The sequence below is a fragment of the Neolamprologus brichardi genome, chromosome 7, assembly GCF_056152115.1.
Source record: "Neolamprologus brichardi isolate AB-2024 chromosome 7, ASM5615211v1, whole genome shotgun sequence".
Lineage (NCBI taxonomy): Eukaryota > Metazoa > Chordata > Actinopteri > Cichliformes > Cichlidae > Neolamprologus > Neolamprologus brichardi.
Window position 1 is genome coordinate 28,716,273 of NC_142110.1, and position 24,868 is coordinate 28,741,140.

At 40.6% G+C, this 24,868-nt stretch overlaps 1 protein-coding gene and 1 pseudogene across 2 annotated transcripts; one reads left to right on the top strand and one right to left on the bottom strand.

Moving 5' to 3' along the window:
* Nucleotides 1–24,868, top strand: part of LOC118453496 (scavenger receptor cysteine-rich type 1 protein M130-like) — a 78,577-nt pseudogene that overhangs the window by 10,919 nt on the left and 42,790 nt on the right.
* Nucleotides 871–9,857, bottom strand: LOC102792213 (CD5 antigen-like). 2 transcript variants are annotated; one of them, XM_035914860.2, is made up of 9 exons: nt 9,570–9,857; nt 6,818–6,850; nt 6,641–6,696; nt 6,415–6,484; nt 5,761–6,066; nt 3,514–3,795; nt 2,390–2,716; nt 1,515–1,612; nt 871–1,403 (listed from the first exon to the last, which is right to left on the bottom strand). In XM_035914860.2, exons 1-9 carry the CDS (start codon nt 9,652–9,654, stop codon nt 1,389–1,391), a joined length of 1,272 nt encoding a protein of 423 aa, XP_035770753.2. In that variant the 5' UTR covers nt 9,655–9,857; the 3' UTR covers nt 871–1,388. The 2 variants fall into 2 exon arrangements, with proteins under 2 accessions (XP_035770753.2, XP_035770748.2); XM_035914855.2 differs by having other exon boundaries at nt 6,415–6,696.

The following is a 24,868-nucleotide window of genomic DNA, read 5'->3' on the forward strand; positions in this document are numbered from 1 at the left end:
TGAATTTTCAGTTAAATTTTTTGGTCAAATACACCTAAAACAATGTCTAGAATATGAAATGTTGATATAATGGTGCTACTTGAAGCCTGAAAATGATCTCCCATAAAAAAACGAGCAAACAGCAGTAGCAGATGTCCTGACTGGGTTCTACGTTAGCGTTTAGATCCCTCCAGAGTTTTGTGCACACGGTTTAGGTAAAAATGAAAAAGGTTGAGGTTTTACATTTAGTTCAGTATTACCTGTTGCCTGTGTCCTTGTCTTTTGGGAAAATACTTTACACAAGTAATGGCTCAAAAAGGATTCCTTTTTTTTTTTTTTTACTGTGCTGCAATTGATTTGTGCCATTAATTAGTGTCAACTAATTTTTATTCAATCTCCACATAGGATATGCTTGTGAAGATGGAATATGGGGGAGAGCAGAAGTGCGTTGAAGTTCCACAAAGTGATGAATGAAGGACATGCATATTGTATTTTGTATTTATTGAAATAAGTGATGAGAATGCTGTTATTTGCATTTACCAGCTCATCTATGTCAGACCTTTTGATAAACAAAATTCTAATGAAAGTGAAAACATGTACACTGTTACATCTTTCAGAAAATGTTTTTCAAAAACCATTGCATCTGTTTAGTAAATGTTTATTTCCAAAAGAAATTTCTAGAAGTTCAGAACAGTAAAATTCTCGCTTTTTAGAATTAATTAGAAGATAACTCTTACGTAGTTAAACTAAAATACTCTTTGAGAGTTAATATATAAACTCTTAACACCAAGTGTTAAATTATCAACTCCAGACAGATTTGGTGTTTAACACTAAATCAGAGTTAACGTACCAACTCTCCAAAAAGAGTTAAATTAACACTCTCTGGTGTGGACCCATATAGACACTTTAATAGTGTTGAAATCAAATCTGACAGTGTTAATTTGGACATGCTGGATTTGCTGTGTATGCAACATATTCAGTTTTAGCATTTATATTCACTGTTAACTGTAACTACACTCAAACTGTTAATGCTATCTTATTTTAATAAACAACACTGTCATATGCAAAACTGGGGTGGCACTTGGGGTGCAAGAGATCATTTTAGGGTGGCACTTGCCACCCCATGCCACCCTTCTACATCCGCCCCTGACTTTGAGCAAAATTTCTGCACAGCCCTGCTGATTACAGCTGCCAAAGAAAACTGACAGTTCTTCAGGATGGAGCTTTGACCGGACCTCTGGTTCAAAATCAGGGGGATGGAGGACAAAAGAGATGGTGTAGAAATGAGACCATGCTCCGTCCAAACATGCTTTCGAGCTCCTTGGAAGTCCTCCTCTGCTGGCTGAACTTGTTCCTGGCCTTCCTCGAATGGCTCAAACAGAGCATGTAGGGTCAGTCAGCTCACTGTTCTACTGTCTGCTGAGCTGGAGAAACATAACAGCACAGCAATCAGGCTTTCTACATCATTCCTCTTTTCAGTTGAAAAAAAACAAACAGGCTAAGGCTTCATTCTCAGCTACAAACATGTTCAGTACCTGACGGTAGAGATGAAGACCAAGGATGATGAGTACAATGACCAGCAGGGCAACCAGTGTTATGACAACAACTTTAACAACGTCTGACTGATTGGGATCTGATAAAGACACATTTACAGTCATCAAGCATCATTAAAGAGATGATTCAGTCCAGGGGACTTATCTATTACATGTACAGTACACTGAAAAAGTTTTCACCAACTCCTTTATATTTTGCTAAACAAATGCAGTGCAGCAATTCATTGAAACACATGGAAACATAAATGAAAAAATAACATGGCATTCAGATACTGTTAATCTACTGTAGATAATTTGTTAGGCCAGCCACACTTTTTATTTTTCCCTCTGCTTTTCCAGTCTCATCAGATTTTTGGATGACACTGAAAGGCAAGAAAAAAAAGGCATAGAACCTTTTTGGTTTTATGCTTTTCAAACTATCATATTTGGCATTTTTCATAGATTTAACTTAAGACATGTCAAAATTGCTGCACTTTGGTGGCAGGTTTTTAGTACAATATTGATTAAAGCAACATTAAAAATTGAGTCCTTGCCAAGTTATCTGTTATGTGTAGACACAACACTAGTTGATCAGTCAGGTACAAGGACTGGACTGAAAATTCATGATAAAGCAGCTAATGTCCAAAGAAAAACAGTGAAAGACCTTCAAAAAGCTGAAGACCTGTGGCTCAAGACCACATGTGGTCATGTGGTAAAGTACAAAAATACTTACTGCATATTTATGGCTAATATTTCTATGTATCTCAGAATACTGCAGTGTATGCATCATAGTAGTAGTACCATAACTCATAACCTGAACCTCTCTGTTATTTAACGCTGACCTGAACACAAACCCAGCAGCCTCTGCTTCAACTTACCTGACACAGTGACAGATAGCAGGGGGCTCTCAGAGGACAATTCATGGTAAAAAACATAGACGTGATAAATACAACTGTAGTTTCCTTGGTGGGCGGGCTCTGCAGCAGGAAACAGGAAGTGGGCGGAATGATTGACAGCTGGCTGGGTGTAGTTGTACACCGTGTTGGATGAGGTGAAGGTGAGCTGGAAGGAGCCCCCCGGGTACTGTGGCTGGATGGAGCAGCTCATGGTGAAGTTAGAGCCCCTGGACACCTGAAGCCCCTGCTGCTGGGCCATGGAGACCCCATTCATGAAGGACACAGAGATGATTGGCTGAACCAGCAGGTCTGTAAACATAGAGATGATCCAAGGTGAGGTCACATCCACCTTCTGTTAAAAAAAATGAAGCAGGATCTCAGCTGGATGCACTCTCTCCAGAACCATTTACTGTAAACAGCAGAGCATATGTCTGCTCCTCGAGCCCTCTCTCAAACCATTAACCTCCAGTTTTCCTGTCTGGTGGACAGTTTGTGTTCTTCATTGCAATTTGTTTCAGTTTTCACGTTTTTTTAGTCACAGCAGCTCTTTATCTCCTTTCTCATCCCGACTTGTCTGTTTTATTTCCATCCAGTTTGGAGATGAACGTACATTTTAAGTTAGTAGCTGCTTTGCTGGTGAACACTGATTGTCTACAACAGATGCAACTGTCAAGGTAAAATGGCTTTCTTTTGACATTGGGTATTAATATGTGTTAAGTTTTAGTTTGCAAAGTTTTCATGTCACAATTTTACAAATTATTCCACTAATTATGTTCAGATACTTTTTTGGTGTTGCTACTTCAGTAACAGCTAACTGAGCAGTTTTTGTCTTTTGGGGTTCAGACGGTAACTCTTTTTGCCATTTAAGAAAAGTCTGAGATGGTTAAGTTAAATGAGACAGGCAAAAGGAAATACAGGAATTCAGGTGTCTTTACTGGTGAAGCATATAATTAATAACTGACATCTGCATAAAAATGGAATGAAGCATTTGATAAAATTTCCCAGAAAGTATGAACATATTTGAGAAGAGCAGTGATCGTGACAAACAAGAACTAAACCCTGCAAAGTGGATAACATAAGGATATGTGATAGATGATTCTGCTTACCTTTGCAGGTGACATTCAGGGTTAGGGAAGAGGAAGATGATTTTGCACATTCTCTCAGAGCAGATCCGGAGTGAACACAATCAGGCTCAATTTTCAACACAGAAATCTCAGAAGGCTCATTTTTCCATTGTATAGAAAATGCAGAGCCACAGCCCAAATGTTCACAGACGACATGTGCCTCCTTCAGATCCCAGTCAAAATAATCGATTCTTCTCCACTTTCCCACTTTCACCTCCAGCATGCCGGCACAACGACTGGCTTGGCCCACCAACCTGACAGGCTCTGAACAGAAAGCAGAGTTGTTACATAAGTAGGGAAACGGTAGTAACCAGACTGAAAAGCAGCGCACATTTCGATGCTTTATTTTCCTGAGCTGTGATACACTTTAGATTCTAGCCAATCATTTTACGTTTCCGAGGATAGTAGGCAGGCCCAGGTACGTACGTTCTTTTAGAGCAAAGCTACAGATTAAAAAGTCTGGCTGTACTTCACAGCAAAATATGCAAACTCAGCAGCCTGCAACAAGTACTTTAGGATGATACTGTCAAAGGAGGTAACACCTAAAATCCGATGAAACACCTGGCGACGCATAGCGTTTTTTTTATAAGCCGAGAAATGCGCTGTATTTGATAGCTTGCTGCGAGACCTCACACCGGGCACATCTACTGCGGGTGTGGTGCCTGTTATCGGACCGGAGTTTGCAACATCCCCCAAAAACCCGAAAAGTAGAGTCCTGGCCCCTAGCCCTGCCAGTGTAGCAGAAATGATGACGGATAATGATAGCAGCAGCAGCCGTTCTTCTCTGCGTGAGTAGCTTAATGTTGTTCGTGTATAATTTACGTTGAGTAGGCTAACCACGTTATTAAATTAATGCATGTAAGGTGAACTAGCAAACATCATCATAGCTACATGCAGCTGTCTTCTTGTTTGATGGCAGATACTCCCTTCACCCTGGCCAAAAAGGCTAAAATGACCAAAGAAAAAGTGGAAAACAGTTAAACATGAGAGGTTTTTGGACAAAGTTTGTGTTTTTTCCATTGTTTAAGCACTGCTTCCAGCCAAGAGTGATACCATATATGCCCCATAGCTGCAGAAAAGGCTAACATTGTTATCTTTTTACAAAAAACATGAGAGGTTTTTGGACCAATTTTGTGTTCTCCATTCTTTAAGCACCTGCACCGTTTCAAAAGTACCGGTTTTGCACCATTATCGGATAAAACCTAAACGATACCCATCCCTATACATAAGTCATTATTTTGACAGTGCCGAGTTATTTTCCCTGAGAATCTGTTCAGTATAAGTATGAGATAAATGTTCTTAAATTCTACCCCACACAAAAGTTTTGAAACCTTATTGATGAAACACTGCAGCACGGAAATTTAAAGAAAAGGACAAAAGTAAATCTGTATTTAACCTCTTTGATGTTTACTTATTTAACACTCTGAGAGAGCAAAGAACCATCAGCCTGCTCTCTGAGTCCACTTTCATCCACCTCTTGTGTGAGGAGGACGTTCTTCCTCGCTTCTTCTCCCTTCTTCTGCATTCTCCTCAATGTCTTTTGCTTTTCTCCTCCTTCTCCTCCTGCAGTCTGCAACAATTAAGGTAAACTGGGAAACGCTTATTTAGACACTGTAGCCTCGTCTCCACTGGACATTTTAAGCCTATATAAATGGGGCTTTAAAAGCTGCAGGTCCAAGAAACTGACTGTATCTGTCTACAGGCTTGTCTCTCTGCCTCTGTCTTTCTGCCTTTGTCTCTGGGCAGGCAGGTGAGTGACAAATGAGGTAACCAGCTTGAGAGCGTAGGCGAGTTAAAATGACAGAGTTCTTCAATTCAAACAGGCTTAAAGGAATCAGTGCTGAAGCTCTGGCATATGTGCAAAAACAACTACACAGTGCTTCAGACGCACAGTGTCGAGGCTTCATTAGTCTGGCCAGAGTGAGGTGATCAATGATGTCCAAAGATTCATTCGTCACTTTTATGGTGCCTGATCCAGTGGATTACAAAGGATTAAATGATTGGTATGATCATTTATGTGTATAATGTATAAAAATATACATATACATTACAATATTACATTTAAACGTACCTATCCCCTGGTTTATTACATGAGCATGTGGATGCAGGGACCTCACAGCAGAGGTATACTGCCAACATGTACATAATATGTGTTGGGAGTATGCAGAGAGTCATCAGTAAAAGAATAAAGTGAGTTTGACCAGATCAAAGCTGCAGCTCCTCTTCTACCTGAGCAGGTGAGTCCAACAGCTTTGCCAGGTGAGCAGCTGTTTCTAGCTGAGCCTGAGCTTCTACAGTCCAGGAGAGCAGACTCATGGCCTCCACACTGGAACTCTTTGCTCCACACTGGAGCCTCCACTTCTCCATAGAGCGCCCCCTGGAGGACTGAAGGAGGCCCACAGCCGAGCTCCCTACAGACCACCTCTGCATCCTGCTGGTCAAAGTCAGCTTCACACACTGAGGACCAGCTCTGGTTAGACTTCACCTCCAGTCTGCCTGAACACAGACTGGAACCATTCAGAAGCCTGACAGAGTCTGGAGACATCAGAGAAGATCAAACAGAGAGATCAGAGACAGCAGACACATGTTTCAGCTGTCAGTGATTTGTTTTTGTGGTGCATCAATATCAGCAAATATTTGCTAAATTTTCAACATTTTCTGAGAAATTAAAGTGTACTATTTTAGAGAATGCTCCAAAGATTCAAAAGGGTTACTTTAAATAGGTGCCTTGACTAAGGGTGGCTGTTTGGGTGTCAGGATACTGATGAACCACAGATGGACTGATAGAAGAAGTCTTTTCAGGCTTTTCTGCTGCTGCAGATGATGTGCTACTATTCTACCTGGTCTTTGTGTCTGGTACATTAGTGTCGCTGATGGGCTGACCTGAGCAGGTGAGCTCCATGGCAGAGGAGAAGCCTTCTGTTGTTACACAGTTCCTCAGAGCAGATCCTGACTGAGCACAGGTAAAATTGACCCCCCACACTGAGCTTTGTGAGGACTGTTCTATAGAAACAGCAGAGCCACAGTCCAGATGTTTACAGACTACAGCTGCTTCCTTCAGGGTACAGTCAATGAATTGCAATGGTTTCCACACGCCCAGATGTTTCACCTGCAGTGTACCTCCGCAGTGATTGGCTCCTCCCACCAACCTGACATCATCAGACTCTGAACAGAAAGCAAAGCCTCATCAGTAAAGAAGCAATTTTACTTCTGAAACGATGAGAGACAAATGCGAGTCGTGATTTTCCCTCAGTGATTGTTTATTTCACTTTTATTTTTTGTGTACCTGTTGAATCTTGTTTTCCTTCAGCCTGGACTTCTGAGGAGAAAATCAGAGAACCATCAGCATAAAGCAGGATATTTCGTGGAGCTCAGCTGTGGACAGACTCTCAGGTTTTGTCTGATTAGTATCTTCTGCCAGTATCTTATGTAATATCTATATAACCAGAGTGCAGAGTACAGAAGTCAAAGACTGCTTTACAAGTAGTGGTGCAACGGATCAAAAGTCTCACGGTTCGGATTGGATCACGTTTTTTTCGTATCAATTTTCGGATCAGCAGGGGAAAAAAAGAAGACAAAATTTTAACTCGCCATTTACATATTTAAGTATTTTTTGCCCATTAAGTTGAATGTTTATTAAAAAACATTCAACTCAAGACTCATTCCACGCAATTATATGAAAAAAATTAAGGTGCAATATAGGGCAGTACAGCGCTTTCTATCTACCACTTATATCACTTATGTGATATAATGAACGGTCACGGTCACGTAGCTTTCCGTTGCCCTGGAGGTCCACCCATTTGTAGTTAGGGCAACCGAAGATGCCTGGGACAGCTCAGCCATAACTTTAAACTTTTCCTGCTCATACATGCTTGGAGCGATCTTGTCACTGTATTGGACGCGCAATGGGATATCATAGCGTGGCTCAAGCACGTTTATCACAGTTTAAACTAGTGCTGTCAGCGTAAATCTCGTTAAAATGACGTTAATGCCATAACTGCATTAACGCGGCAAATCTCCGTTAACTAGTTACCATGGATTGCCCCGTGCGTGGGGCTGCACAGCGTCAATGCGTCAACTAACGCGTTGACTAGTTTAAACCCCTTGTGTTGCAAAACACAATACGGCCTCCCGTCTGCAGCTAAACACCCCAATCCGGTTGTTAAGTGAGGACGTGACAAATCCTACTTCCGGGCCTAAAGTAGTCTGCGTTTAATATGGCTTTTGTGTTGTTAACATGTTTAATGTTTTGTATTTTCTTTAATTTAATATTTAATCTCAAAAAGCTCCTACAACAGTCAGTGATTACTGTTGACCTCCCTCGGCTTTTATTACCGCTAATCATTTATTTAAGCTCAGTTTTTAAAACCACAGGATGTAACTACAGCCCAGCCCATGCAGCAGTATATGAATGACTAACCTCGTATTGTGGATGGATTATCTCAGTTGTTCTCCTGGCTGAAGTTTGGTCCTTTTACAGCATCCTGCCACGCGATTACATTTGTTCCTGACCAACACTGTGTTAACACTCACGTTAACTTTTATCGAGTGGAAAAAAAGTTAGCTTGTTTATATTATGCTAACATAGCTGTGTTGCTAGCGGTCACGTAGCACATCATTATATACCAGCTAGCCAAACTTCAGTAACCCTACAAACGTCACTGCTGTTTAGTTTTCTGTCTTCATTTTTGTTGGAAGTGATAACAGAGCTGTATGTTTTAATTTGTTTCCAAAACCCCGCAGTCATAATAAGAAGTGACTATATTGTATTTAGATAGAAGCTAGTGAGCTAACTTCCTGCTAACTTCTAACTCCGTTAAATGTCATAAATTCCGTTTTCATTGATGCCTGGATGTTAAACTCAATTGTTACACCTGGTAGAGCAGAACGCTGATCATTTTATTAAAGATGAAAGACTTTAGACAGTTTTTCAACTCTCAGTAATGCCATAGTGATCGTTTGATATATGGACCTGCAGCGGAGTTTAGGCCCAGACACGGCTAGTGACGTCAGACTTAACGACTGGATAGCCTTTGTAATAGCTTTAGCTGGGTCGGATTGGGCAGCAAAGGGCTGCTTAAATACCGCAAACTCCTCTGCTCCTCCACTTGGACCGGTAGCGCTGACCATAGCTATCGCTTGACAGACTGACCAGGGCACCACACACTTTTTTCTTCTTTTTCGAATCTTCGGATCACGTGCGTGCCGAACCGTGGAGTGGGATCGGTTCGGATTACGGATCAACCGTAATCCGTTGCACCACTATTTACAATCATGAACCACGTGATCAAATAAGATTTAGTTCAATTCATTTTCATTTATATAGCAGTGACAACTAAATCCCAATAAAAGTCGCCTCAAGGTGCTGCATGGTTTTTGTTTTTCACAGATGCAGTCTTGTAAACCTTTTTAAACACATGTTGATGTTGAATCAAATCCCTGAAGAGCATGAACAGTTTCAAACTGGAAATGACACCATTATTTACTACTTGTTATTATTAGTTGTAGTTTGGTGCTATACAATTAAAGTTAAATTAAACTTAACTGAATTATTAAACATAGTATGTGAAGAAGACTCCTCATTTACATTTAAAAAATGGAGCATAGATAGTTATGATTCAAACGAAAGCAGCACAATATTGGGGATGCAGTCAAAATTAAGAGAATGATAAATGCAAAATGTAACATCAAACTTTGATCTATCGTGTAATACTATCTGTAAAGCATCTGATTGACAAAAGCACATGTTTTTCAGCATGACAACGATCAGAAACACTGCAGTAAAAGCATACCTAGACAGACTAACACAGTGGAACACTGTCAGTCATAGATTGGACTCCCCAGAGCCTGAATATTCCTGACAGAGAGCAAAACAAAAGGCAGAAACACCCAAAGAAGAGCCTTGAATGTCCTTCAAGAAGAGATGACAGAGAACTGCTCAGAGAGCTCTGAGCTGAAGTATGAAGCTGCTGACACCAAATATTGACTTTCAAACTTGTTTTCATTAGTACAATAAAAACAAATCAAAGCAGTCCTACCTGAGCCCCACAGCAGCAGCAGCAGCACAAACAGCTGATCCATGTCCAGATAAACGTGTCTCTGTCTGTGCTCTGCTATGTTCATCACATGCTGTCCTCAGTGTGTATCTGCCAAGAGAATCTCATCTTACTCATCACATGATCAAAATTCCCATCATTTATGTTTACTTTTCTCTGCTCTGTATGAGTCTGTCACAAGAGTAAAAACATGTAAGGAAAAAAAACTCAGGAAAGCAAAGAATCACGGGCCCAGAGTTAATTCATGTACATGGACGATTGCCTAACCACATTCCGTCGACTACAGAAACGTGCAGGCAAAGCGCGCCTGCTTTATATACTGCTTTACTCACGTAACACTCATGGGTGGAGTACAAGTTAGGAAAAAACAACTTCTTATCTGGTGATTGCATACGAGGCTACACAGGATGCAACCTTGCAAGACAAGGAGGAACAAGTTGATTAACGATCTTGTAGTGGGTTAAAACAATACATGTGGGTATTGTCTAAACTTGAGCAACTTCCTCATATGATCACTTTGTTCCAGCTAAAGAATTTGCTGACACGCTATGTACAGGCATTACTACAAAATTCAAATAAGGCTATACATGAAGGTAATAAGGTAAAATCTTTTGACAAAACATAAACTCAGTTATTACTAATGCTGAAATTATTAAGAATCCAGCAGCCAGAGTCCACGAGTAAACCACCAAACCAATCTTATCCAGGAGGAAACTGTCTCTCAATGCAGCTGGTTGAAGGTGTAAATCTCCAACCTTTACCAGTGAATACACATCTGTTCAGTTGCTATTGCTGAATTCATTAACACAAGGGTGACAGTGGGTAAAAAACAGTCACCAAAGAAAGTTTCTCCTCATGCAGTCATTGGGTGTTAGTGTAAATGTGAATGTTAGACAAGGCACATAGATGCAGAATAAATAAAAGTATATGTGTGTCTGTGTGTGGTTAAGTGAAGGAGGCTTTTAGTAAAAGTCACTTGGACTGCTCAGAGCAGATTGACCAATCAGAGCCACGTGTAATGCAGAACTGAGCAGTGTTGGGAAGGTTACTTTTAAAATGTATTCCATTACAGAATACAGAATACATGCCCCAAAATGTATTCTGTAACGTATTCCGTTACGTTACTCAATGACAGTAACGTATTCTGAATACTTTGGATTACTTAATATATTATCATGCTGTTTACAACTACATGAATGTACTATTGCTGTGATTTATTACTGTTACTGAAGGTCCGCGGCTCCGAACCGTAGTAAAGGGACCTCTGGCTAATATGGTGGGTTCTGTGTCGGACTCGTAGCCGAAAACTAGCTTTACTTTGTTGTCTGGGTCAACTTTGCTAGCGAGAGACAGAGAGAGGCGTTGAAAGGCTGCTCCAACGGAACTTATTGTTTTTGGAGGAAAACACAAACACGGTGTACAGTCGAGTCTTAATAGCTTACTTACACCTGGGCTTGTCAGGCACTCTTCTTGGCTGCAGTGGTTATTATTATATTTACATGCTTCCAGCTCCCGTTTTTGCTCGATGACAACTTGTACTTTTCCTTTTTCTCCCTCCCTCGCTCACAGACACATAACGTGTATGGCAGTCCATTCTCCCAGCAGCACGGACTACACTGCCTATGATGCTACATTCTTTAGAGCTATACCTGTAGCATTCTGCCTATTAGCTTAGCACAACAACAACAAAAAGGCCTCTCTCACCCAGGAAACACTGTGTAACCATGGCAACCGTAACGCTGCCGCCTTTAACAACAGAACGTAGCTGTCAAACAAAACCCAAACAGGCCTGACCCGCCACAACATGAAACACGGAAGTACCGCCGTGTAATCCATTTATTTCAACAAAGTAACTGTATTCTAAATACCACCCTTTTAAACGGTAACTGTAACGGAATACAGTTACTCATATTTTGTATTTTAAATACGTAACGGCGGTACATGTATTCCGTTACTCCCCAACACTGGAACTGAGTGATGGAAAAATGTAGACAGAGGAAACAGCACTGAGTTCTTTCAAAGCAGCAGAAATATTCTTGTAAAAATGGTGATTTGTGTGGGCTGAATAAACTCCACCCACCCCGTAAAAGGTCAGCATTTCTGATTATCCCCCAGTCCAGTTGAAAATTTTTAAACAGGAAGAAGACCACACTGGTGAAATTCACTGCTGACAGTTAATAAAGTGTAACTTGGTTTTGCAAAAAACAGTCAATAAAAGATACATGAGACTGAGAATCATATATGAGATAAATGAAAACATATCTCATGTCAAAGGTTAGGAAGTCTCAAAACTCTGCTTATGGAAGAAAGTCTTCTGTGTCTGTGTTTGTGCACATCTTAAAGCACAGAAAATGATTTGGAAGCAAACAGAAAAGGACAATAACTGTTAAAGGAAAAACAACTGAGCTGAAATAAGACGAGTTGCTAAAATCAAGGAGCCTTAGCTGGATCAAAAAGTACCATCCAACATGCCTAATATAAAACATAGCAAGAGGAAAACAACACAAGACAGCACATTCAGATAAAATGAGTCACACTCCAATAATTCATCCCACATGTTGGTAAAAAATCCAGAACTGAAATCATGTTTCCAGGAAGAAAGCCACAAGAGTCCATGCAAAGCATTAGCTGGGGCTTAAAAATTCTCAGGAGAGTACAAAAATTCAGCATGGAGATGTCCTGAATGCAGGTGTCATGCCAGAAAATGAAGACCAAAACAAAATGTTGGCCAATATGAAAAACACAGTAAGATAATGCCACTTCCAATACAACACTAACAATGCTTCTTTACCAGGAACAGAAATCTAGTGTTTGATAGTGATGCACTGAAATATGCACGTCTGAACCTTTTGAGAATGGTGGTGAAAGAAACACTGAGCAGCAGAGACAGCGAGTAATTGTTTAAGACTAAGGCATCTTGGAACGGTTTGAAAAGATGCTCTTAGAGGTTTGTGTCAGTGTATGCTATAATGCCATGGAGTTTGTGTAACTGTTCGGCAGTGTGAACAACCATCTTTGAACAGAGGCGGTGGCTTACGACACCAACTGTCTGCCATCTATAATCCAGTTTTGAGATCCCTTCCCAGAAGCCTTAACGCCCACTCACATCCTGGGCCATCTGACCTCAATAAATCACATGATAGGGTGCAGCTAGGTTTCACAATGGGTTCACCTCACCTGATTGTGACTCACACCCGTTTTCACACCTTGGCTCATGTGATTAGGTAGAGGATCAATAGGGGGTCCGTGTGCCACTTGGGTACACTACCATAGGGCTTAAATCTGGGACTCTTCACCATTTGACCCCAAAACTGAAGAAGCTTCTCGCATGACAGGTGAAACATCTTCAAGCATCCAGACGCTTTTCTTTTGAAGCTACTTAGACTACGATGACCTGGATGACTGAGAACCTTCACAGACACACAACATATTGTGGAAATGTTTTTTATTCATAACTCTTGTCTGTAAAAAATAAATGGATCCGACCGTGTGTATGAGATAACATGTATCTCATGTCTGTGTACATAGTTTTTTTTTGTTTTTGTTTTTTTTTATCTTTGATAGACATACATAGAACAATACATAGAACCTTCACAGACATTCTTCTGTTTTATTTATACAGAACTCTCATTTTAAACCATTTTATACATTGGGGTAAAGACCATATGTGATAAGAAAAAAGATCCAACAATCAGCACTTCCGAAGAGGTTTAGCAACAGAGCTACGCTGTTATTTTTAAGAAAAGTGATGAGCTGTCATGGTCTTCTGTTTTTGGCTCTGGTGTGTTGTCTTCCTCCCTGCCAGGGAGGCTTCTGTTTTCCGGTCTCCATCTGATCTCCACACTCACGCATTAGTCGCCAGCTGTTCATCACCTCTGATTGTCCCAGTCAGTACTTAAAGCCTTGTTGGAGTACTGTTCCTGCTGGACCGTTGTACGTACCTCTGTTAGTGTTAGTGCTCTCTCTAGCAAATTTCCTTGTGTTTCCTGGTTCTCTTCTAGCTCCTATCTCCATCTCCCTGTACAGATCTCCCTGAACCCTTGCCTGTTTCCCTTGGACCTTACTTGGATGAGCGTGAGTGAGAGTGAGTCACTGTGTGCAATTGGATTGAGTGTTGGTGTCATGGTCTGTATGAAGAGGAGTGTGAGCGTGTGAATCACTGCCCTGCACCCTTCCTTTGGAACCCCTGGAGCCCTCTTCCCTTGATCACTGTTTATATGTACATATCTCACATGGTGTTGTACATAAATTCTCCTTTGATTGGACAGCTATGAGTTCTGCAATTGAGTCCTGCCTAACCCAACGTGACATGAGCAATGTTTATTTCAACACTGGCCCCACCTTTCCAGATATCCCACCTACTGTTCCCCAGTAGGAGTAAGAGCTATTAATATTTAGATCCATATCCTGATACTGGTAACAGACTGATACTAGCAGTACAAGTTTTAACCCTTTGGTTAATTTTTCAAGTTTTTTGTGAAAAGCACCGATATTGGTGCAAAACCTCACTTAAACAAAGGCTGTATTTAGCTAGTCCCTTATTCCCCAGAGCAAACAGCCCACATATTCGATTTGGTCGACTTTTACACAACCTGCCCTCTCTGATGCAAACCCTGAGGGATTTGTGTCAACACCTAGGCTCAAACCAGGGAATATTCACTTGTTAGACAAAGGTTGGATCACTACACAACAGGCATACATAAAAAAGTGCTGTTTGGGCAGGTTAAACTTGTTTGAGTTTACCCCTTTCTCATTGATATTTATGTATTTTAGAAAATCTTAATGCAGTTTTATTCTTTGAAGCATCTAATTTAGCTCTGAAAGATGCTTTAGAAATAAAATTGTCTTGCCACCTCTGCCACAGTGAAATTCATAGTCCCCATGTGCCACCCCCCAAAACATCTGGAAAAACAAACAAATAAATATTGTAGGAATAATAATAAGGCAGAGAAATACTGTTGGTAATAACTGCAATATGTTCTCTGCTTTCATCTGTCAGCTCTGAGATGAAATAAAGGCAGCGTGGGAGAGCCTGATGCTGTTGTCTCTGTTATTTATGCAGTTTAAGTTTAAGGAACTCAAAATAAGAGGGTAAAGTTAGCAGGACCTGCAGATTTAAAGGTACATAAAATATTAAGGATCTGTTTCCAGAACTTTATGAACAACTTCAGTGAAGTTCTCACTGCAGATACATTAAACGTCTGAGGCTGCAGTTCATGAACTTGAATATGCCAACACACAGGTTTTATAATGCTGCTATAAAGCTGCTGTTACTAAGAAGGACCTGACCTAACTAGTTGGAGATCTTTCTTCAAGTTCAGTGTTATTTGTTTAACCAACTGCAATGCTCTTCAGACCCTGGCCTGTAACAGCTTGTATTAACTGTGCACATTCTGCACAAACCAGGAACAAAACACACAGAGAAGGCTGACAAAATAGAACCAGTACTTACCCAAGAATGAGAAAGTTATCAGCAAAACATCAAAATCAGACAGACCGAGCTCAATGGAGCACAACGTTTTTTAGATTAAAGAGAAAATCCTCATGTTCAGGCTTCTGCACTTAATGTGGACCTTTCCACTCATACTGCAACAGAAAAAGGGCAAAACCACCACCCACTTATGTGTGACCACAGAAGTTTCATATGAGCCTCAACTGAGCTTTGGTGTGGATTCCTGCTGAAGGCATAGCTGTGCATTGTGCCCGCCTTTTGTTACAATGTGAAGGAAAAGCTTTAGGGCTTCATTTTATCTTTGACATACTTGAGAAACTGCAGGATGTTAAACAGCTACCGATGATCCCACTCAGAGCTCTAAGAGAAATCAGAGGCTAAAGGTTTCATCTGTGAAACATCCACCCAAGGGAACCAAAACTGTTCACACTCAGCCAACAGACTTTTTTTCACTCTCAGAAGGAGAGAATCATTTTTCATGGTAAGCAGGGTGTGTTCACAAGAGGTGGGATGATCCCCTGGGTAGGAGACCATCCTGACAGTGCCAGATGGTGCAGTCCCCATAGACTCCCATGTTAAAATTTCCAATGCTACAAGTTTAATATCATGTTTACCACCTGATATAAAAAAAACAAACGAACAAAAAAATGGTTTTGGTCTCCAGCATAGTCTGTGTTTCCCCACCATTATTAACTAGACTCTATGATTCTTTACAGGCGACATCCAAGGCAAAGAGGAAAATAAATATTTAGATGGTTATGTAATTTTCAAGATATTGTGCAAATGGAAGAAATCAGTCCTACATATGTGATTAATATGTGCACTGAAGGACATATCCTGGTCAAAAATGACTCCAAAGTTCCTCACAGCAAGCCATGTTTCTGAGATTTTCAGGGTTGAGTCCAATTAACTCAGTTTTATCTGAATTTAGAAGCAGAACTTTAGAGGTCGTCCTGTTTTTTATGTCTGTAAGACATTTCTGCCGTTTAACTAATTGGGGTATTCATCTAGTTTCAGAGTCGACTGCTAGAGGCCAGAAGAAGGTCATTAGTAACCTTCGCTAAAGCCGCCTCTATGCTCGGATTGCTGTATTCCAAACACCTCACATAAACTGTTAACTATCAGTCAGCTGTTTGACAACTGCTCTTTAAAGGATTTCTGCCATGAAAAGGCTAGAAATCTAAAAGTTTAATTATCACCATTTCAAAAGCCTGTGGTATGTAATGAAGATAGATGGAAGATGGACCCAACAAAAAGCTTTGTTGCAAGAATTCCCCCCAAAAAACAAAAGTCTGGCATGCAGAGGTAGGAAGTAGGGAAAAAAGAGAACACACAGCATGAAGTTTTAACTCTAAAGAAATTCATGAAGTTATCACAAGTTAAAGGAATCCTTGCCTCAGTAGAGCTCCGATTCTTTGTCAGCCTGACTACAGACCTGAAAAGAAATGTGTTCGTCTTAAACTAGCAGATTCATCCTGCTGTGACCAGGTAACTGTAGGAGGAATAAATCAATATGTTCATCAGTTATTAATTAATTTTTCAATTCAATTTGATTTTATTTATATAGCGCCAAATCACAACAAGTCACTTGTGCTTTATATTGTAAGGTAGACATAGAAAAAGAGAAATGTGATAAGTCATTCACTCTTTGGCAGAGATGGGCAATAACATGTTACAGGTAACGTGCCACTGTAATCTGATTACTTTTTTCAAGTAACAGGTAAAGTAAGGGATAACTGTTGCGAAAAAGTAATTAGATTAAGCACGCTGCGTTACTGCATTACTAAACTGTGATTTTGTTTTTGAGAGTGTCTCATGACAGTGATGTAAGCGCGTGCGACTTTCGTGGTAACAGCTGTGTGCAGATCAAAAATGGATAATATATCGAGTGCGGGCGAGAGTATGACTGTGCAGCGTTTAAAGCGTGGAAGTGCTGACCTTACTTTGAGTTTGATTCCATGAAAAGTGACAGCGTCCGCTGTGGGAAGAAAACTTATTTTTACAGAGAAAAAAAACACACCGTCTGAGCAAGTACCTTGCACAGGAATGTGAAATTCGCAGAGAAACCCCTGGATCCCCCCCACTGACATCACCGCCGAGGCACCGGGCAAACCTCCACCCGCCCCACTTCTGCTAAACAGGTGAAAATAGATTTAAGAGCGACAGGACTTAGTCCCCCTGAATCTTTGATTTTATTTATTTGCTGCTGTGTTTTATTTGCATCTATTTTTTAAAGTGAGTGTAAACACAAAACAATATTTTAATTTTATATGCCAGAATATGCAGAAAATAGGTTTAAATGTTAAACAAATTTCTTCAAGGCAAAGACTGTTGCATATAATTTAGTTTTTGCTTGATGCAATGTGCATTAAGTTAAAAGATTACAACTAATAAAACAAGTTTTAAAAAGAGACTTTTTCATTTGATTCAATTTTATATGATGGGTGAATGCGGCGTGTTGTATAAAGCACTTTGAGTACTCCAGGAGAGTAGAAAAACACTATATAAGAATCAGTCCATTTACTTTGCTTTGGTGTTCTTCTGTTGCTGCGTGAACAGAAAGATCCACAGATCCAGCACAGAGACAGACAAAGAGAGAACAGACAAAATACAAATTGAGGACAAAGACTCATCTGCTCCCCGTAAACCTTAGAAGTGCTCTGAATCTTTGACTCTGATATTTCCTGATCTCTTTTCCTTGAATCTCTGCTTCCACAGGTGAGTAGTTGAAGAGTTTGGCTTTGTCTGTTTTTTAGTTGTCCGGCAGCCTCAGACATTGTAACTCCAGGTCGTCACTCCTGTGGAATGAAGTAAAAGGTTACAGTTAGTTAAATAATGCTGGTTTAAATTGTACCAGTCAGAGAACTGATCAATACTTTTGAGATCTTTTGGAATTATAGTACTTTTTGTTTTATTGTTAACAATGAAATGATCATGTTTGCAAATCAGTTGCAATTTTCTAAAATATGTTTATTCATAACACAGGCTCATATAACTTTTAAAAAGTTATGAATTTTGCATGGTGTGTTGCATCTACATGTCCAATGTCTCGTTTCCTCACTGGATTTTGTGCAAAGTGGATCTCTATAAACATTTAATAAACACTTACTAAACAAAATTAACTATAATTTTATTATTAATACTCACAAATATTAAATTGCTAAAAAAAAAAAAAGGTCATATTTTGTATTTAATGTTACTGATCCAAAGTGCGCACGCCAATATGACACAGTTAAAATCCAACAGCCTAATATCTAAAATACAGACTAGTATCAGAACCAGCAGTGGGGTCCACCAAGCTCCAGCGTGGCCCACAGGTGAGCTCTGCTGAATGTGAAGGCCACAACATGTCACCTGTCACACTCATCAAACTGTTAAGTGAGTCAGCTGACCTGTGGAAGAAGAGCTCTCTCTCATTCAGGACGACTTTGCACTGAGCTGCTGTGACTCTTTGCTTTAGGCAGTAAGTCCATGAAATGTGAGCTGATGTTTCATCTGCTGATGCAGTAGTGAAGCGGTGCTGGGTGTGTGCGCTGGTACTCTCTGGTCCTGTTCCACCCTCCTGCTTCCTGATGGAGCAGCTGTGTGGAGTGACACAGCTGACTCCACTTAACAGTGAACACTCAGATCAAGAACACAATGATCAATAATTCAGGCCAAGAATTAAACTTCATTCTCATAAAGCATCAGGCTGCTCATTTTTTTCAGCTTCGTGTGGTTGAGAGATGTCATGATATCAGAATTTACTACAGCTGTTGTGGCCAAAAAATCACTTCAATTATATTTCTTCATTGAAAATCCATATTTAGTGTTCCCATTTCAGTCAAATTAATGAACTTTGAGTTTGTTTTGTCACTTTTTAGGTAAATCACTTATGATCAAAAGATAAGTGTGGGCAGAGAGAGAGTCTGTAACTGTAATTGTGTCCGAGGATGCAAAAAGAACACATATCAGTATGATTCAATTCAATTCAATTTTATTTATATAGCGCCAAATTACAACAACAGTCGCCTCAAGGCGCTTTATATTGTACAGTAGATCGCACAATAATAGATACAGAGAAAGACTCAACAATCATATAACCCCCTATGAGCAAGCACTTTGGCGACAGTGGGAAGGAAAAACTCCCTTTTAACAGGAAGAAACCTCTGGCAGAACCAGGCTCGGGGAGGGGCGGCCATCTGCTGCGACCGGTTGGGGTGAGAGAAGGAAGACAGGATAAAGACATGCTGTGGAAGAGAGACAGAGATTAATAACAGATATGATTCAATGCAGAGAGGTCTTGTCATGATCCTGGGTCCTTTTGACCCAGCGTTTTGTGTTTTCTATTAGTGATTTTGGTTCTGTTGTTCCTCCTGTTTAGTGTATTCTGTTCTGCCCATCTATTCCTGTGTTAAGTCCGCGTTTCCTAGTCTGTGTCTTTGTGTGTATGTGTTTCCTGTTTTATTGTGAAGGTCTGCGTCTTATGTGAGTGTTTTTAAGTTTGCCTCCCTAGTCTCGTCACGTTAATCACTCCCAGCTGTGTCCCCCACCTGTGTGTAATCTCCCTGTGTTTTTAAGTTGTGTCTTCTGTCTTAGTCGTTGCTGGTTCGTCTGTGTTGTTTCCCCTCGGTCTCCCTGCGTCTCTCCATCCGTCTCTCTGTGTGTATATCCCCGGACTTCCCTGCTTCCACGTTTCTGGTTTGTTTTGTTAGTTTGCCCAGTTTAGGTTTTCTGTTTCAGCTTCACCTGCGCCATTGCTGTTGTATTCCCTTTTGTAAATAAATACTCATCTGCACCTGAGCTGCCGCTTCCGGGTCCTAAATAGTTCCCACACGGCTTGCCCCGGCAGACCGTGACAGGTCTATTAACACATAGTGAGTGAGAAAGGTGACTGGAAAGGAAAAACTCAATGGGAATCCCCGGCAGCCTACGTCTATTGCAGCATAACTAAGGGAGGATTCAGGGTCACCTGGTCAAGCCCTAACTATATGCTTTAGCAAAAAGGAAAGTTTTAAGCCTAATCTTAAAAGTAGAGATAGTGTCTGTCTCACGAATCCAAACTGGAAGCTGGTTCCACAGAAGAGGGGCCTGAAAACTGAAGGCTCTCCCTCCCATTCTACTTTTAAATACTCTAGGAACAACAAGTAGGCCTGCAGAGCGAGGGCGAAGTGCTCTAATAGGGTGATATGGTACTACAAGGTCATTAAAATAAGATGGGGCCTGATTATTTAAGACCTTGTATGTGAGGAGCAGGATTTTGAATTCAGTTCTGGATTTAACAGGAAGCCAATGAAGGGAAGCCAAAACAGGAGAAATATGCTCTCTCTTTCTAGTCCCTGTCAGTACTCTTGCTGCAGCATTTTGGATTAGCTGAAGGCTTTTCAGCGAGTTTTTTGGACATCCTGATAATAATGAATTGCAGTAGTCCAGCCTGGAAGTAATAAATGCATGAACTCGTTTTTCAGCGTCACTAAGAGACAGGATATTTCTAACTTTAGAGATGTTGCGTAAATGGAAGAAAGCAGTCTTACATATTTGTTTAATATGTGCGTTGAAGGACATTTCCTGGTCAAATATGACTCTTAGGTTCCTCACAGCATTACTGGAGGCCAAAGTAATGCCATCCAGAGTAAGAATCTGGTTAGATACCATATTTCTAAGATTTTCAGGGCCGAGTACAATAACCAATGTTATTAGCTTTAATAACACATCATTTTTAAGTGTCTGTGTTTATTATTATTATTATTATTATTATTATTATTATTAATAATAATAATAATAATAATAATAATAATAATAATAATAATAATAATAATAATACATTTTATTTATAGGCGCCTTTCAGACCCTCAAGGTCACCTTACAGTAACACGTAAACATACCATAAAAAACATAAGAAAAATGTATATATAGCAAACATGGTAGATAAAATTCAGACATAAACAGTCATAAAAGTATAAAAGCAAATATAAAAACTGAGCAAGTTAAAAATGGCCTAAAAGAGATCAGGTGTATGCAATTCTAAACAGATGGGTTTTGAGTAGTGATTTAAAAGTGGTGAGGCAGTGTGTGGTCCACAGAGCAAGTAAGAGTGCATTCCAAAGTCTTGGGGCAGAACAACTAAAGGCTCTGAGTCCCATGGTAGTCAGGCGAGTAGGTGGAACTGACAGAAGGAAAGCTGAAGAAGAGCGGAGTGTACGAAGGGGCGAGTATGTATGGAGAAGATCGGATAGATATGGAGGAGCAAGGTTATGAAGCGCTTTGAAAGTGAGAAGCAGGATCTTGAAATTGACACAGAGGTGAATTGGGAGCCAATGGAGCTGTTTAAGAATAGGTGTTATATGTTCAGTGGATCTAGTTCTGGAAATAATACGAGCAGCTGTATTTTGAACCAACTGCAGTTTATGGAGGGATTTATGAGGTAAACCATAGAGAAGAGAATTACAGTAATCCAGACGAGATGTGACAAGAGCATTGACAAGTATGGCGGTACTGTGTGGTGTGAGTGAGGGACGAAGACGGTTAATATTATGGAGATGAAAGTAGGAAGACCGAGTGATATTATTTATATGTGCTGTGAAGGACAGAGTGCTATTGAGGATGACACCAAGACTCTTAACCTGAGGGGAGGGTGTGACAACAGAGTTATCAATGGATAACGAAAGACTGGTTGGAACTGTAGTCAGTATTAGTGGTATACCTAGTGTACAAAGGTGAACAGCAGCCAGCAGTTCACCTCATGAACTTTTCATGAGGTGAACTTTCATTCAGTCCTGACACACAGGAAAAACTGATCATGTGACACTAAACCAATTTTTTAAAAATCAGATCAGATCCCAGTGAAGCTCCTCCTCTCAGTGTGGATAAACACTGAGTATCATCACAGAGACGCCTGCCTGGACATGGATCCACTGCTGCTGCTGCTGGTGCTGCTGTGGAGCACAGGTAGGACTGGCCTACACATCTACATCACCCAAACACACGGTTCATATCAAAGGAATTTGTATTCACTTCAGAGCCCCTTATTCAGCAGCATCACATGGGTTCATGTTCAGTAATATGTCAGATAAAGTGTGTTTATCAGAATGAAAAAAATGTAGCACACACTGCTGTCTCATGCTAAGCAGTCAACCTCATTCAGGAAAGGGAAGAGGCTTCCTGCTTGCACTGTATACAGCTGGAATGCAGTTTGCTCTGTCCACAGCTGAGTGTGACTGATAGTTCTCATCTAACTTTCTCCTCAGGAGTCCAGGCTGAAGAAAAACATGACTCAACAGGTAATCATCCTAAAAAGAAGTAAACAACCACAGAAGCAAAATAAGCAGGACGGTTTGACTTCATCCTTTTGAAAATTAAATTCATGTCTGTACTGATGATTTTCTGCCATCTATTCAGAGTTTGCCAGGCTGGTGAGAGGAGCCAGTCGCTGTGCAGGAACACTTGAGATAAAACATCTGGGAGAGTGGAGACCCATAGACAAGTCTGACTGGACATTAAAGACATCAGCTATATTCTGCGAACATCTGGACTGTGGCTCTGCTGTTTCTGTAGAAGAGAGAAAAGAGTCTGCAGGCAGATCTGTGTGGATGATCAATTCTGACTGTGCTCAGTCTGGAGCTGCTCTGGGAGAGTGTGTAATATCAGGATCCTCCTCCTCTATAGTGGATTTCACTTGCTCAGGTGAGTCAATGATTGGTAGTAATGTACCTGGTTTACACACACACACTAGATAGACTAGCAGCAGACTGCCCAGAAGCCATGAAGAACAGAGCTTCAGAGTTCCTCTGAGCTAACTACCAGCCAGCCGAGAACTCCTCTTTTAACTTAATGAAACTTGTTGGTTAGCTTCATAAAAGACACCAAAGAACACCTGGACACAAATCTGAGACAGAAATTCTGTCCAACCAGAGTTCATCAGTATCTCCACACACAGACAACCTCTTTCACTCTGGGCACTTCCTTAATGTAGTGAATTTTAGATTTAGATTAAGATTTTTGGGAGTTTGTACTAAAATTATTTATTTTGAATTATTAATCTTTTCATAATAATGCAAAAGATGGAAATTGTTGAAATTATTGCTGAGAAGGAAGGAACATAATAGAGACATCTGCAGGTCGTAATGATGTGGCGTCATTTTGAACATCTTCAAAAATCAGTGAGAGTTGCTCCAGTGTTAAATGTAAATGTCATGCTAACAAGTGTCCAGTGTGTGATGTTATAAAGATGTGTTCTGTTGTTAATGATGAAGTCATGTTGAGTTGTGCTGAGTTTGATTCAGTGAATAGTTGTTTGCTGCCATGTTTTTCTTGTGTGTCTGCTGTCTCTGATCTCTCTGTTTGATCTTCTCTGATGTCTCCAGACTCTGTCAGGCTGCTGAATGGTTCCAGTCTGTGTTCAGGCAGACTGGAGATGAAGTCTAACCAGAGCTGGTCCTCAGTGTGTGAAGCTGACTTTGACCAGCAGGATGCAGAGGTGGTCTGTAGGGAGCTCGGCTGTGGGCCTCCTTCGGTCCTCCAGGGGGCGCTCTATGGAGAAGTGGAGGCTCCAGTGTGGAGCAAAGAGTTGCAGTGTGGAGGCCATGAGTCTGCTCTCCTGGACTGTAGAAGCTCAGCCTCAGCTAGAAACAGCTGCTCACCTGGCAAAGCTGTTGGACTCACTTGCTCAGGTAGAAGAGGAGCTGCAGCTTTGATGTGGTTCAGACTCACTTTATTCTTTTACTGATGACTCTCTGCTTTCTGTTAGAGCCTTTCAGGCTGGTGGGAGGAGCCAATCACTGTGAAGGTACAGTGGAGGTAAAACAAGGAGGGTGGAGATCAGTAGGTTCCTCAGACTGGTCCCTGAAGGAGGCAGCTGCTGTTTGCCAACACTTGGACTGTGGATCTGCTGTTTCTGTAGACCAGAGGAAGGTGGTCTCACTCAGATCTATGTGGAGAATCACTCCTGACTGTGTTCATTCTGGATCTGCTGTGAGAGAGTGTGCAAGACTGAATCTCTTTTTCTATATTCAGCATCTCACCTGCCAAGGTAAGCCCGGTTAAAAAAATAAGTTCAGAGCACAAAAGTGCTGACTGAATAATAAGTTGAGCTATTTAGTAAAGAGAAATAAGTGATACACACCTGAAATTGTATTTGCTTACTAAATGAGGAGCTGGTACAAAGAGTTATTTACAGTCTCTAATCGGGACAGGATTTGGGTGACAGATTTACAACTCTGATTTTAACTTACGTGCTGTAGCACATTTTAAAGAAGTCATCCCTTAACTGTCATTTTTTAACGATGTCATGTGACAATAAAATGCAGAGTAGCTACCTAAACTCTACTCCAGCAGAAGTTGGTTGTATAGTTAATACTGTTACATACTTACTGTGTATGACGCCTAATTACATTTCACTCATTTTAAGACCTTCGTTTGGCCTGAAAAATAGTTTTTGTTGTAGGTTTGGTTTTTTAGACTCTTGCCAGGCTCAGAGAGGGTCAGAGCTTTGTTGAGCCAAACTAAACTTTCAGTAAGTAAACTTTTTGTTTTGCATTTTTTGAGGATGAATTCTTTGCATAAACAAAACCGGTGTGTATATTTGTTACAATCATGCTCGCAATCATAAGACACAACTTTTACTTTGAAGATGAGCATTCTCCATCTCATGTTTGTGCTGATTTTTTATTACTTTTACTACAATATGTTACGGGTCCCAAGGATGAAGACCACGATGACAAATATGTTACCTGTAAAAGCAGGTAAAGAGCGGAGTAAGGAAGACACGATGCGTCTCTGCTTTCCTCCAGAACGTGTCTGAGTCTGATTTATTTCACACAAATAAATGCTATATAAACACTAAACATGAGCT

Bases quoted from the DNA above. Each gene is read 5' to 3' on its own strand.
- LOC102792213 (XM_035914855.2), bottom strand. From the start codon at position 9,654: ATGAACATAGCAGAGCACAGACAGAGACACGTTTATCTGGACATGGAT. The intron at 6,697-6,817 runs GTACACAAAAAA...CTTTCTGTTCAG, and splicing joins AGGAAAACAAGATTCAACAG to AGTCTGATGATGTCAGGTTG. The intron at 1,613-2,389 runs GTAAGTTGAAGC...TGTCTTTATCAG, and splicing joins GCTATCTGTCACTGTGTCAG to ATCCCAATCAGTCAGACGTT.